The sequence below is a fragment of the Odocoileus virginianus genome, chromosome 1 (genome assembly GCF_023699985.2).
Source record: "Odocoileus virginianus isolate 20LAN1187 ecotype Illinois chromosome 1, Ovbor_1.2, whole genome shotgun sequence".
Lineage (NCBI taxonomy): Eukaryota > Metazoa > Chordata > Mammalia > Artiodactyla > Cervidae > Odocoileus > Odocoileus virginianus.
In genome coordinates, this window is record NC_069674.1 from 81499320 (window position 1) to 81515274 (window position 15955).

The following is a 15955-nucleotide window of genomic DNA, read 5'->3' on the forward strand; positions in this document are numbered from 1 at the left end:
GTCCAGGAAAAGAAAATCTGTCACTGCTTCTACTTTCCCCCCTTCGGCTTGCTGTGAAGTGATGGGACTGGATGCTATGATCTTAGTTTTTTAAATGTTGAGTTTTAAGCCAGCTTTTTCACTCTCCTCTTTTCACCTTCATCAAGAGGCTCTTTAGTTCCGCTTCATTTTTGGCCATTAGAGTGATGTCATCTGCGTATCTGAGGTTTAGTCTTATGGATTTCCATAATTAAACCACTTCCCTACTATTTCCAGTTTTTCTCATTACAAATAATAATATGATAGTATTCCTTATTTTACCACATCATTGCCAACTTTAGGCATTTATAAAGCAGTCTACAAATTTTTATAGGAAAATATAACCTAACCTGAATTCATATGAAGCAAAACATTCTCTTTGTTTATTAGCATCTGTGTATATTCTTTGGTGAATTATGCATGTAGGAATGATTATTCTTTCTATAGTTTAAAAATATAACTGAATTAAAAAAATTTAACACAGAAATTGTTACTCTTTGCGAAGAAATACTTAGCTTTTGCTAAATATTTAGAGGTGTATGTACAGTATAGCTAGAAAATGGCTACTGATCGTGAATCACCAGTGAAAGCAAGGCAGGACTTTCTGTAAGTTCCTGTATATCTTTCAGCAAAGATAATCCACTCAAACATTGGTTTCATTATTATATACTGAGCCAGAATATGTTTTTATTTCATTCTGCTTTATCTAAAGTACATGTCGAAGACACCTACTTTCCTGTCTTAATTTTCAGTGATGTGAAAATTGCATGGTCATCCACAAGACTTATACAACATTTTGATTTTTTTTAATTTATTTATTTTAGTTGGAGGCTAATTACTTTGCAGTATTGTAGTGGTTTTTGCCATACATTGATATGAATCAGCCATGGATTTACATGCATTCCTCATCCTGAACCCCCATCCCACCTCGCTCCCCATCCCATCCCTCTGGGTCATCCCAGTGCACCAGCCCTGAGCGCTTGTCTCATGAATTGAACCTGGACTGGCGATCAGTTTGACTTGAGCATAATGCATGTTTTGGTGTAGAAAATTTGTGTGTCTGTAAAGGGGAAAACTAGTTCCAAGAGAATTAGTAGCCACGTTTCTGCTCTGAGCCCTCGAAGAACCAGGCTTTCTTCACTATTTATTTCAGCTTCCTGGGGCCACCTTTATCAGCTACTGCATAGGGGATTTCTTCACCAGGAGCTTCTAGAAGAACATAGTGTGGAGGGCATATCTTGGTTTCAAGAGAGTTTCTCTGGCTTTTCTAGAAACAGCCTTTCTCTCCTCTTACCCTTCTTTTTCTATTTTATTATTTTTGTTTACTCTCTTCAAGTATTCTTTAAAAATAGTTCAAGTTTTATTGCAGACAGTGTCATGAATTCATCTAACTCATCCCATTTGTGGCATGTTAGGAAGGTCTTTTATAGGAAGAAGCGAGTTATTTAGCACACTCAGACCTAACTCCAGAGCACCCTTGAGCTCTGACTAGTTTCTTGTTCCCTTTTGTTCTTAGGCTCTAGTTACCAGGTAAATTAGGTGTTGTGCTACATGCAAAAATGTGGCTTTACTTTCTATTGTGTCCGATTACCTTTACCCATAGTGAGCAAGCAATCCTATTTCATACATGAATAGCTGGGTGGAATAAAGGTCATGGCTTTCTTCACTGTCACCACTTGGAGCCTTTTCGTATTGATATTGTGTTGTGATCATTTATTATTTGTACTTTACAGGTTTGTTGTGTCCTGTTCAGCCTGGAAATCATGTCCAGAGACTGATGCAGAGAAGCTAGTTCAGCAAGTTTTTCATGCTTTCCATGATATGATGCAACTGATGGAAACGCCTCATCTCTAGAGACTAATCATTTATTAAGCACTTACCAAAATATATAACTGGGTGCCGGGAGTGGGTGGTATTGTGAGATAGGAACGGATGTTGACTGAAGGAAACTTGTTAAATGTAGAGACCAGTAGAATCATGCTCTCAAAATTTATCCTGACATAGAAAGTAGAAATATTTTTAAGCTTCCTCTGATGCAGCAGCAATGCAAATTACAATATGATTATAGAACTATGCAAAGTTTAAGATCAGCCTCAACAATGCAAATCTAACTCTTAAATATCTTTGTTGGTACCTAAGTAGGTAATAAATCTCTCTGGACATCATTGTAGAGTCCATCTTTCAAGCACTTTAACATTTTCTAGTTGCCAAAGGATATGAAATACATGATTGGACGCTAACTTCCCTGAAATCAGTGGTTCCACATTCACCACAGGGATACAAGCCTACTATGTTTAGGAAAGACCACTACAGTTTAATCTGAAAGTTTATGTAGAACAGACAGAATTAGGTTGTAGTAAGGAGGTTTACACGCTCTGACACGTACAAAAAACCATCGCAAATTTATTATATCATTACATTGACTTGCCCAAAGTTTGTTTGGGTTTTTCCATAGCATCTTACAGAAGAAGCCAAATGAACTTTCTGGCCAAACCAGTAATTAGTTTTGTGAACATGAACTTAAAGCATTTATATTTAAACTTAATGACTTTAAAAGGATTGAATACTAAATCAAATTCTCAGGATTTCTTTTTCCTTTATCCAGTTTTATAGTTTTTACCCTCAGAAAATAAAATTTTCAAAATCACATAGCTTCTTGTTTTGTGTTTGAGTGGTTCATTCCTCCGTGGCCCTCTACTTTCTGATCAGTTGCATATTTGTTGTCTAATAACCGCCCCGTCTCACAACAGGTGGTCGTCTCATGATGTGTCAGTGGATTGTGCCCACTCGCATGGCCGTGCCGCTGTCTTCCCTGAGTTACAGCACTGCCCGTACCAGTGCTGCATGGTGAGGCTGCAAAGTCTGACACAGCCTCACGCCCGCCTGGCGTGGTGGCTGGGACTTGTCTGCATGGTCTTTGATCATTCAGGATTCTAGCCTGGACTTCCGAACTGGGCAGTGGGAATGTTCTAGGAGGGAAGGGTGGAAGTTGAAAGACCTCTTGAGGCCTAGGCTCTGAAGTCTTGTTGAAGGCACATGATGTCCCTTTTGTGTGTCCTTAGCTAGAACGAGTTACCAGAGCAGCCCAGGATCAAGTGGAGGAGGAAAAAGGTTTTGCCTCACAGTAAGAGGAGCAGCAAAGTAATTTGTAAATAATTTGGTAAATGTAAATGAGTGGGCACAAGAAGGCGTGGTTTATTGGGGGCCATTTTGTAGCAACCTACCACAAATATTACAATACATTTAGTGCACTGGTTGTAGAATATATATCCTTTTTTGGTTACATTTTCATAGGTTCTGGTGCTGATGACTGGTTGTCATTGTTATTTCTTTGTGAAAACATTCAGAGTTGGCCTCTATGGCACTTGATGTATCCTTAAGAGTTAATACAGACTACAAAGATGAAATCCGAGTTAAGACCTTTATACTCACTAGTACAAGTGTTGACTTGATTGTCAGCACACTTAGAATCATTTGGCTGGGTTTTTTTTCTCTTTTTTAAAAAAATATTTAATTGGGGGAAAACTGCTTTATAATGTGTTGGTTTCTGCAGTACAACGTGAATCAGCCATAAGTATACATATATCACTTCCCTCTTGAGCTGCCTTCCTCTTCCCCACATGGTGGTTGTACCAACTTACATTCTCACCAACAGTATAGGAAGGTTCCCTTTTCTCTGTACCCTTTCCAGTATTTGTTATTTGTAGAGTTCTTAATGGCCATCCTGACTGATGTGAGGTGATACCTTATTGTAGTCTTGATTTGCGTTTTTCTAATAATTAGCAGTGTTGAGCATATTTTCATATGCCTGTTGGCGATCTGTATGTCTTCTTTGGAAAAATGTTTAGAACTTCTGGTCATTTTTTGATTGGGTTGTTTGTTTACCGAGTTGTAGAGCTGTATATTTTGGAAATCAGTCCCTAGTTGTTCACATCATTTGTATATATTTTCTCCCATTCTGTAAAAGCTTGTAAGTTTGATTAGGTCCATTTGTTTATTTTTATTATTTCTGTTGCCTTGGGAAACTGACCTAGAAAACACTGGTATGAGGACTTCCCGAGTGGTCCAGTGGCTAAAACTCCATGCTCCCAATGCAAGGGAGCCCAGGTTCAATCCCTGGCTGAGGAACTAGATACCACATGCTGCAACTAAAGATCCTGCATGCCGCAGTTAGGATAGAGGATCCCATGTGCCACAACTAAGACTTGGTGCAGCCAAAAAAAAAAAAACTTGGTATGAATTATGTCAGAATGTTTTGCCTATGATTCCTTCTAGGGAGTCTCATGGTGTAATGTTTATGTTTGTCTTTAAGCCATTTTATTTTCACTTACAGTGTGAGGGAGTATTCTAACTTCATTGATTTACATGAAGCTGTCCAGCTTTCCCAGTACCACTTGCTGAAAGAGACTGTCTTTTCTCCATTGTATATTCTTGCTTCCTTTGTCAAAGATTAATTGACTGTAGGTGTGTGGTTTTACTTCTAGGCTGTCTGTCCTGTTCCATTGATCCATATGTCTGGTTTTGTGCCAATAACATGCTGTTTTGATTAGCTTTATGGTACTGTCTGAAGTCTGAGAGGGTTAGGCCTCCTGCTTTGTTCTTTTCCTGAAGGAAAAGAATTGCTTTGGCAATTCTCTGTCTCTTATGGTTCCATATGTATTTTAGGATTATTTTAGTTCTGTGGAAAATGTCATGAATAATTTGATAAGGATTGGATTGCATCTTCAATCTACAGTTTTATATACCTAAACTTTTTACTTTCTTTTTTTAAATTCATATATAGTTGATTTACAATGTTCCAGGTATACAGCAAAGTGATTCCATTATTTTTATATGTCTATTTTTCAGATTCCTTCCCATTATAGATTCAAGATATTGAATATTATTCCCTGTGCTATACAGTAGGTCCTTAATGTTTATTTTTATATATAGTAGTGTGTTTCTGTTGATCCCAGATTCCATATTTAAGTGATATCATGGTGGTATTTGTCTGAGAAACATTTAGTTAAGATAATGACTGATTTTATTAAGATGATCTCTAGGTCCATCTATGAGGCTGCAAATGGTGTTACTTCTTTTTTTATGGTGAGTAATACTCTCTCCATACATTTTTGGTAACTCAGAACCGGGCTGTTTTCATGCTGCACCAAGCCAGATGTTACTTTTAACAACTAAATTTCAAAAGCTGTAATATCCAACCCCAAATTGGATGTTGCAAATTGGAATAAGATATACCTATGTTTTGTGGTGACTTATCAAAGAAGTCTCTAAATCAGAAAAAAGTTGTCGGAATTTATTTTTAAGATACACTATAACAAGAGTTCATCAGTTCTCTGTCCCAGCCTGGACGCTGACCATGGTGAAGTAGATGCCCCGCTGCGCCAGCAGCTGCTGGTGCGTGCCCTGCTCCCTGACCCTGCCATTCTCAATCACCACGATCATGTCCGCATTCTGGATGGTGGACAGGCGGTGAGCGATCACGATGCAGGTGCGGCCTTCTCGGGCGTTGTCCAGGGCTTCTTGGACAATCTATTAATAGAACAGAAGCCTCACCTTAAAAATGATAGAAATAAGTTTTAAAAGTAAAGTAAATCCAAATATTTTTACCATCTATACAAAAGAAAGTCACCTTTCATTTCTTGTGTCATCTTTGAATTTTTAGCTTTATGTATTGAGTTTTACATAGTCCATCTTGCATACAGTTATGTTCTTTATAATAAAAATGTATTCTCAAACTAATCTTCACAAGTCTTTAAATTTTCTAACCAGTCACAAAATAATTTAAACTAATGGCTTCAATTTTGAGTGTTTTTATTTCCCAGTTTTTCCATTATTAATATGCTAGAGCATTCAAACAAAAAGTGCAATAAAAGTACTTTTTGTGTGTAATATTTTCTAAAATCATTTTAGAAAATTTGGAAAATGCTGGAAGGGATGAAATAAAAATATTTTACCTCAAAATAACTGCTGTCTACATTTGTTTACTTTTTTCTGTGCTTATCTATCTTTTAAAAATTTTATTGAAATACAGTTTACAATGGTGTGTTAGTTTCATGCATGCAGCAAAGTGATTCAGTTACATATATCCTTTTTCATATTTTCCATCATAGATTATTACAAAATGTTGAATAAAATGCTTATACTATATAGTAGGTTCTTCGTTAATCTATTTTATATATAGTAGTATCTATATTTTAAAATCAAACTCCTAATTTATCCCTCCCCTCTTTGATGACCATAAGTTTGTTTTCTTTGTCTATGAGTCTTTCTGTTTTGTAAATAAGTTCTTTTGCATTACTTTTTAGATTCCACATTTGCATGATATCACAATGGTATTTCTTTCTCTGACTGACTTCACTTAGTACGGTAACCTCTAGGTCCCTCCATGTTGCTGCAAATAGCGTTATTTCATTCTTTCTATGGTTTATTAGTCCATTGTTTATATGTACCACATCTTTATCCATTCCTCTGTCGCTGGACATTTAGGTGCTTCCATGTCTTGGCCATTGTAAACAGTGCTGCAAAGGACACTGGGGTGCATGTATCCTTTCAAACCAAGTTTCTTTTCCAGATATATGCCCAGGAGTGGGACCTGCTGCATTATATGCTAACTTTATTTTTAGTTTTCTGAGGAACCTCTATACTGTTCTCCACTGTGACTGGCTGAGTTTACATTCACCACCAGTGTGGGAGGGTTCCTTTTTTCCACACCCTTTCCAGCATTTATTATTTGTAGACTTTTTGATGATAGCCATTCTGACTGGAATGAGGTGATACTACACTGTAGATTTGATTTGCATTTCTCTAATAGTGATGCTGAACATCTTTTCATGTGTTTGTTAGCCATCTGTATGTCTTCTTTGAAGAATATCTAGGACTTCTGTCCACTTTTTTTTTTTTTTTTGCCAGAGTTCTTTAAAAATATTGAGCTGTTTGTGTTTTTTTCATGATTGCACGAAAAAGTTTTGTTTTATAAATTAAATGGGACATGAAGTAGGAAGCCATACCTTCTCACTTTCAGTATCCAGTGCTGATGTAGCTTCATCCAGCAGTAGGATGCGGGGGTGTCGGATGAGGGCTCGGGCAATAGCAATCCTCTGTTTCTGTCCCCCGGAAAGCTGAGTCCCCTTGTCTCCCACTCTTGTTTCATATTTCTGCAAGTTAGCCATTAATAAAGTTAGTAAGGTTCTAGTTTAGAAAAATCCTAATAGTATATTGAATAAATGTTTACTTAACACTTGACAGTTCTAATTATAGGAAAAATTACTTATACTTAATAATAAAGTTTCTATAACAACTACCAAGTTGTGTATTTACTTTTTTTTAACATGACATTCAAAAGCAAACTAGAATGTTAATGATCTTAGTTTTCATTTCATTTCATATTCTGCAACAAATTGTCTAATTCCTATCATTATCTGAACATCAGTTCCCTTCTCCAGGGGATCTTCCCAACCCAGGGATTGAAGTCTCTTTCATTGCATGGGCTTCCCTGGTGGCTTGATGGTAAAAAAAAAAAAAAAAATCTGCCTGCAATGCAAGAGACCTGGGTTCCATCCTGAGGTCGGAAGATCCCCTGGAGAAGGGAATGGTTACCCACTCCAGTATTCTTGCCTGGAGAATTCCATGGACAGAGGAGCTTGGCGGGCTACAGCCCATGTGGTCACAAAGAGTCAGACACAACAGAGGAACTAACACTTTCTTTCACTCCTGCATTGCAGGCAGATTCTTTACCATCTGAGCCAGCAGGAGTCCTAAAATGGTTACATGTCAGTATTCAACATTTTTAATTTAAAATATTCACATGACCCACACAGAGCCTAATTTACTCTTTTTTTAAATTCATTCATTCACTTAAATATTTACTGACTACCTGTTATGGTAGAACTGTGGGAAGTATAAAAATGAATCTGCCTCTGTTCTTACCCTTAAGGAATTTGTAATCAAGAGAAAAAAAAATACATACATAGCATGCAATATAAGATTAAATCACTTGTAACAGAAAATTGTGTCACTGAATTCTTACCTTAGTTTTCAAATCCATATTGATCTCACCGCAGTTTGGCTATAGTCACAGCAGCTAAAGTAAAGTGAAGTCGCTCAGTTGTGTCTGACTCTTTGTGACCCCATGGACTGTAGCTTACCAGGCTCCTCCATCCATGGGATCTTCCAGGCAAGAGTACTGGAGTGGGCTGCTGTTTCCTTCTCCAGAGGGTCTTCCCGACCCAGGGATCAAACCCAGGTCTCCCGCATTGCAGACAGGTGCTTTACCATCTGAGCCACCAGGGAAGCCCCAAGGGTGTGTTACCTGCCCGCCGGGGACTCGAACCCCAGTCTCCCACACAACAGGCGGGGATACTCACCACTATACTAATGAGGATGTATACTATATATACACTATATACTAACGAGGATAGCAACTAAATGAGGTAATAAATAGGGAGTGTTGGGGACTGGAAATTGGAGAGTACAGGTCCTCTCCAAAGAAATAAAACACTAAAGAAAAACAGCCTTATGACAAAATTAACTCAAAGTGGAGCATGAAATTAAATTGTAAAACCATAAATTTAGAAAATAGACAGTGGAGAAAATCTTTAGGACCAAGGCCTAGACAGAGAGTTCTCAGACTTGACATCAAAAGCACAATCTGTAAAAGGAAATAAAGTATGAACCGGGACCTCATCAAAATTAAAAACTTAAGCTTTGTAAAAGACCCTGTTAAAAGGATGAAAAAAAAGGTACAAACTGTGAGAAAATATTTGCAAACTACATTTCCAACAAAGGACTTACTAGTAAGTAGAACATATAAAAATCTGTCAACACTCTACAGTAAAAAACAATCCAATTAGAAAATAGGCAAAATACATGAAAAGACATTTCATCACAGAGGAAATATAGATGGAAAATAACTATATAAAAAATGTTCAACATCCTCTGCCATTAGGAAATGCAAATTAAAATCACAATAAGATATCACTGTGTACCTATCAGAATGGTAAAAACACAGTTGTAACAGCAAATGCTGGCAAAGATTCAAACTATATCCCTCATCCCTGCTGGTGGGAATGTGAAATAGCAACACCACTTTAGAAAACTGTTTAGCCATTTCTTATAAAATTAAACAACCAATCACCATATGGTCTAGCAGTTATACTCCTGGGCATTTATCCCAGAGAAATAAAATTCAGGTTCACACTAAAACCTGTACACAAATACTTATAGCAGCTTTACTCTTAAAAGACTAACTGGAAACAATCTCAATACCCTTCAGTAAGTGACTAGTTTAAAAAGCTGCAGGTCATACAGTAGCTCTAGTTTAAGGAACAACCATACTGTTCTCCATGGTGGCTGCACCAATTTACATTCCCACCAACAGTGATAGGAACGTTCTCTCTTCTCTGCAAAACAGAAATAGAGTTACAGATGTAGAAAACAAACATGGTTACCAGGGAGGAATGGGGAAAGGGATGTTAAATTAGGAGACTGGGGTTGACAGAAACACTCCACTATATATGTAAAAGAGAACTAATTATGACCTATTGTACAGCACATGGAACTCTGCTCAATACTCCCTAATGGCCTCTATGGGAAAACAATCTTAAAATTGAGTGTATGTGGAGACACACATATACATAATGTATAATCATTATATATATACTTTGTGTATACCTGAAACTAACACAACATTGTAAACCAACTACACCCCAATAAAAGTTTTTAAAAGCTGCAGGCCATCCAGACCATATCCAGCTGATTCAGTAATAAAAAGGCATGAACTACAGTTAACACACAAGAGCTTCAGGGAATTACGCTGAGTGAAAATGCTAATCTCACAAGGTTATATACTGTACATGTCTTTATATAACATTCTGAAAGTATGACAGAAATGGATAACACTTATTTGTTGCTAAGGGTTGTGGAGAGTGAGGGTGAGGAGGAGGGGTGTGTCTACAGAAAGGTAACATGAGGAATCTGTGGTGATGAAAACATTCCACATCCTGACTGTAGCAGTGGATGTGAGTCTACACATGCAATAAAAGTGATGAGAACTAAATATACATGTATACAAATGCATACAAGCAAAACCGTCAAATTCTGAGTAAGGTCAGTGGGCTATATCAAGTTAGTATCATGGTTGCAATACTCATCACTTTTGCAAGATGTCATTGGAGAAAACTAGGTCAAAGGTACATATGATCTGCATATTCTGTAACAACTGCATGTGAATCTGTAATTACCTCAAAATAAAATGTTTCATTAAAAAAGAAAGTGCCACTCTTTATAATTGCCAGGACGTGGACGCAACCTAGATGCCCATCAGCAGACGAATGGATAAGGAAGCTACGGTACATACACACAATGGAATATTACTCAGCCATTAAAAAGAATTCATTTGAATCAGTTCTAATGAGATGGATGAAACTGGAGCCCATTATACAGAGTGAAGTAAGCCAGAAAGATAAAGACCAATACAGTATACTAACGCATATATATGGAATTTAAGAAGATCGTAAAGATAACCCTAAAAGCAAAACAGAAAAAGAGACACAGATGTACAGAACAGACTTTTGGACTCTGTGGGAAAAGGTGAGGGTGGGATGTTCTGAGAGAATAGCATTGAAACAAGTATACTATCAAGGGTGAAACAGATCACCAGCCCAGGTTGGATGCATGAGACAAGTGCTTGGGGCTGGTGCACTGGGAAGACCCAGAGGGATGGGAGGGGAAGGGAGGTGGGAGGGGGGATCGGGATGGGGAACACATGTAAATCCATGGCTGATTCATGTCAATGTATGGCAAAAACCACTACAATATTGTAAAGTAATTAGCCTCCAACTAATAAAAATAAATGGAAAAAAAAAAAGAAAGTGCCATAAGGGATAAAGCAGACAGGGCTACAGTCCAAATGCAGCCCACAACCAGCAGTTTGAGGCGACTTAACAATCGCCTCACTTGCTTCCCACGACCTTAGTACAAGATAAACACCACAACTAATATTTCCATTTCCCAATAAGGAAACTTGGCATCATGGACTTCAGTGTGTAGTCCAAGGTCACAGTGCTGGTACAGAGGCGAACTCTGGGACCTGCTGGAGGAGGAACACAGTCTGCAGTTGATTCCGACCTCATCCAGGAAGTCACCAGTTCACTTACGTGGGGCAAGGTCTCAATGAAAGGATGGATGTTGGCTGCTTTGGCTGCGCTCACAATTTCAGGCATGGTTACGAGCCGACTGTTGTCCCCATAGGCGATGTTGTCGGCAATGCTGCAGTCAAACAGGATGGGCTCCTGGGACACGATTCCAAGCTGGGCTCTGAGCCACTGAATGTTGAGCTTCTTCGCTTCGTGACCATCTAGGAGCTGAAAACCAGACCCCACAAACTGTAAGAATGACTTAAACAACCACAAAAAAACCTGAACAGCAAGTTACTAAGAGGACTGTGGCACAGGGACGTCGGCAGCTTGTGAAATACCAACCCTCAGAGCCTGTAAGCTCTTACACTGTAAGACCCACACAGCCAACAAAAAGATTTTTTTTTTATGGCGACTCAGCCATCCCTTTCTTGTTCTACCTGGGAAAACGGTAGCACATTTGGCCCTGTCTTTCCACATTACTCTGTCTGTTCCTGTCTGCCTTCATCCAGCAAGTGTACCACCCTCTGCCTTCACCACAATATTGTAAAGTAATTAGCCTCCAATTAAAATTAATTATTAATATTAACAAAGAAGCAAGCAATTCAGTGTCCTACTTGTATCTGCTGTCGCCAAACAGCTCTGACCTTTTCACTTTGACGCTGTGCCCCATCTCCAGGCACACCAGGAAGAAAAGCAGGTCCGTAGCAGGGCCCCACATTCTGAAAGCTGGTTATCTCCTGTCTTAGCCCCCTCACCTCTCTTTCCCCTGAGAACTAGCAGTCTTCACCTACCCTCACTGTTGGCTCAGATGGCAAAGAATCTGCCTGCCAATGCAGGACACTGGAGTTCAATCCCTGGGGCAGGAAGATCCCCTGGAGAAGGGAAAGGGAACCCACTCTAGTATTCTTTCCTGGAAAATTCCATAGACAGAGGAACCTGGTGGGCTACAGTCCCTGGGGTCACAGAGTCAGACAGGACTGAGTGACTAACACACAAGGACAAGAGTTCAACTGAAAGTGGATAAGCTCAAGAGTAGCATCTTTATCTTTGGTGGTGGTTTTATTTTTTATTTGCTGGAAGCAGGAGGCCTGATGCTTCTAGAGGAGCCTTGTGATGTGCTAAGTGAGGATACAGCTTCCACAGTGCAAAGGACATGGTGAAGAAATACACACGAGTCCAACTAGCCTTGGCCTTTTAAGAAAGAAATCCCCACCAGAGGATTAGCACAGTGAGCTGGTTTGCCCAAATTCATATCTTCATGGTAATTGTAATAGTGGAAACGTAAGATTTTCCCCCAAAGAAGCAACTCAAGAAGGCTTAACATTCTGGTGACTGTCTGCGTGGGGGTTGGCTCCCTGGACCAGGTCGGTGGGTACCATCCCAAGGTAATGGGAGATGCAGGCATTATTGGTAAGAGCCACATTTCCGCTCGAAGAGGGCCAGGGGCTAGACACCAACAACATCAATGCTAAAAGCCAAATGTGAGAGGCCCAGAGGTAAGGATCAAAGAGAGCTTCAAGTTCAGGGTTAGAGAGATGGCCAAGCAGAACGGAGGGGAGGGAGTCCTGGGAATCTGCTCAGAACTCTGGTAGGAGTGTGTGGTTACCTTTATAACCCAGGAAGCGAGTGTGTGTTCTCGCAGGGGGATCTGGCTGGTGCAGAGGGCCCAGGGCAGGGTACAGATCAACTTCACACTCAGACCTTTCTGAACTCCACTCAGTTCCACATATTCTACCCTACTGTCCCCATATATTTGTCTGACTGTGGGCGCCAGTTTGGGATCCACGGAATGTGGTCTTTTTTTCATTAAGATGATAGGTCTTGTCAGATAGTGCCTTAAATCAGGTTACTGATCTCAGAAAGCATGCTCACCACTGTGCCAGCCAAGGGGTCATAGAACCGCTCCAGCAGCTGGACGACCGTGCTCTTCCCGCAGCCGCTGCTGCCCACCAGGGCCAGCGTCTGGCCCTTCTTCACCTCCAGGCTCAGCCCCCGAAGCACAGGCACGTTTGGCCGGCTGGGGTAGCTGAACACGACTTCATTAAGTGTCACATTCCCTTCAAACTTATCCTAAAAAATAGGTATGTTTATATTGCTACTATAATTAGTCTGATAAATCATTGGAATAAAAAGTATAAATTCAAGGAAGCTTTAACAGACACTACAGCAGAGTAACATAAAATCTGTGTTCAGTACAAGTGGTGGCACCAGTTAGTATTGGTAGCAAGTTGTTAAAAAATGAAGATGGGAACCAGGGCTACAGGTTAAAGAGAGTCATATTTTAGAGTTGTCATATATACAAAATGAAGATGGGAACCAGGGGTTCAGCTTAAAGAGAGTCATAGCGTTGTTGTCTAAACTCAAAATTTCTGTGTCAATGAAGACAAATATTTAGTGTTCCCAAATGATGATTTTGCAGTGGAAGCCAAGTCAATGGCTCAAGGCTCAAAGGTGTGGGGATTTAGAGCAGTCTTGGTGCACAGCCCTTAACTCAAGCCCTGTGGCCTCTCTAACTCACTCACTCAGCACAGTAAGTTTATCATAACAGGAATTACATGATAAAGCCCCCAAAATGTTGCATAAGTCCCCATCTCTTTACCCACGCTGCTTCACATTAGAATGTGCAGTTGCTTGTATTATACAAAGAACACCGAGAGCTAAGCTTGGAGACAGTAAATCCTTGTTCCTCCAACTCTGAATAAAGTAGCTGTCCTACCATTTACAACACAGTCATTATACCAGGTGATGAAAGCCAAATTGCTAACACAATTGCAAATACAATTGCTAATGCCACTCACAAAATTAAAGCCACATACCTTCCCTGCAGGAATGACTCAATTTTCATGGAAATTATTTCATTCTAGTACAATCTGGATATTTGGTGGTTGTTTTTTTAACTTTTGATGTGCTCAACTTCAGAATCTTTGCAACCCCCTATGAAATTTGAAAATGCCAGGAAAGTTGGCCAAATATTATTAGCCCTGTAACTATCACAAAGCTAGTGAAGTCAATGTCAGCGTAATCACTGCAAATTTATCCTGCAGTTACGATCGTCACTTGACATCTGCCTCTCATTTACAAGGGCTAAGCCACAAACTGCTGCAACCGCTGACCTTCAACACCCTTCAACACCCCCTGAAAGGGGTTCAGGGATCAGGTATGAGGCACCCTGTGCTCTGGAAAAACACTGGCAGAACAGGCCTGCAGACAGACATTTTCAGGAGAAAATTTTATGAACCCAGTTTCTTGCATCTTCTCATAACTAGAAAAGCACTAAAACATTAGCAGAGACATCTGTTACTTGTGACTAGCAGAAAACCTCTGCCAAAATGTGTGCCTGACGGCAGGTACCCCCTTCAGTAAAATCAAATGGAAAACTGTGGAGCAGTCTCTCTGAGGTGCTGTCGCCCGGCTATTGGCCTCATTTTGCCCCAAATAAAACTTAACTCACAACTCTCACATTGCGCTTTTTGTTTTTTTTCCAGTCGACACGATCTAGCAGACAGAAAACCTTGAGGAAAAAGTTAACCAAGTGCTCATGAGACAGCACGGAACTCACGGGCCTCAGGCCTTCCTCACTGTGGCTGTCAATCAAGGGTTGTCTTTCAAACAGCTTGAATAAGTGGGCTGCAGACAGCTTGGCTTTAGCATAGTCTGGAGCAAAGGAACTAGCATGTCCTAGAGCCACGGCGCCCAACACAATCGCTGAGAACACCCTAGATGGGAGCAGAGGAATTTTGAAAATTAGTTTATATAAGAGCTGACTCATTGGCAGAGATCCTGATGCTGGGAAAGACTGAGGGCAGGAGGAGAAGGGGGCGACAGAGGATGAGATGGTTGGATGGCATCACCGACTCGATGGACATGAGCTTGAGCAAACTCTGGGAGAGAGTGAACAGGGAAGCCTGGCGTGTGGCAGTCCACAGGGTCACAAAGAGTTGGCTACAACTAAGCATGCTCTGACTTCCTTCAGGACTTCTCATTTCCTGGATTTCATGGAACTTTGTAAAGTCCTTCTCTCTCCAGAAGTTGCTGATCAGAGAATCAGAGTTGTGATAATTCTACTGATAATTCTCAGGTAATTCTACCGATTAGCTGCTTACCCTGTTTGGAGTTGAGGGAACTGGAGCTCTAGGTGCTGAAGGGACTTGAACAGGACCAGATCAGGAGTGAGACTTTCTCCCGACTCTATAGCCCTGACCTCCAGACAGTGGCTTCCACACCCCCACTCCCCACCTCTCCGCTGGGCAAATGATAATCATCGGCACTATGCTTAAAGAATTCTTATTAGGCAAAATAAGCCTTTACTACAAACAGCTTTTCTCTTATAAGTAAAATATCTATTGCTACAACCCTCAAAAAGCAATCCTCTTAACCTAAAGGTCTATTCTCCAATTAAGAGAATAGATATGGATGATAACATCTAGGAAGAACTAAAGATCTTGAGATCTGCGTGTGCATGCTCAGTCGCTCAGTCGTTTCCGAATCTTTGTGACCCCACAGCCCACCAGGCTCCTCTGTCCATGGGCTTCTCAAGGAAAGAATACTGGAGTGGGTTGCTGTGCCTTCCTCCAGGAGATCTTCCTGACCCATCGATTGAAACTGCATCCCTTAATGTCTCCTGAATTGGCAGGTGGGTTCTTTACAATTAGTGCCATTTACAAAGCTATTTACTTCTGGCATCAGAGCTCCCCAAAGAAAGAGGTGGGTAGGAAGATCTCTAATAATAATGGAGAACTTAAAAAAAATTTCCCCCAAACTTCTAAGTTTTTTTTTTTTTAAGCTGTTTGTATTGTTTTGTC

At 40.1% G+C, this 15955-nt stretch overlaps 2 protein-coding genes across 9 annotated transcripts in view; one reads left to right on the forward strand and one right to left on the reverse strand.

The window, feature by feature from the left end:
• Positions 1-2665, forward strand: part of CROT (carnitine O-octanoyltransferase) — a 48534-nt gene extending 45869 nt beyond the window's left edge. For all 4 annotated transcript variants that reach the window (XM_020913742.2, XM_070470145.1, XM_020913739.2 and 1 more), the window contains one exon: positions 1752-2665. In XM_020913742.2, coding sequence (XP_020769401.2) covers positions 1752-1872 — 121 coding nt within the window. In that variant the 3' untranslated portion in view covers positions 1873-2665. The remainder of the gene's footprint in view (positions 1-1751) is intronic.
• A 2625-nt stretch (positions 2666-5290) lies between these two features.
• ABCB4 (ATP binding cassette subfamily B member 4) overlaps positions 5291-15955 on the reverse strand; it is a 76403-nt gene continuing 65738 nt past the window's right edge. For all 5 annotated transcript variants that reach the window (XM_070470112.1, XM_070470103.1, XM_070470129.1 and 2 more), the window contains 5 exons: positions 14713-14869; positions 13026-13223; positions 11172-11378; positions 7026-7172; positions 5291-5547 (listed from right to left, as the gene is read on the reverse strand). In XM_070470112.1, coding sequence (XP_070326213.1) covers positions 5344-5547; positions 7026-7172; positions 11172-11378; positions 13026-13223; positions 14713-14869 — 913 coding nt within the window. In that variant the 3' untranslated portion in view covers positions 5291-5343. The remainder of the gene's footprint in view (positions 5548-7025; positions 7173-11171; positions 11379-13025; positions 13224-14712; positions 14870-15955) is intronic.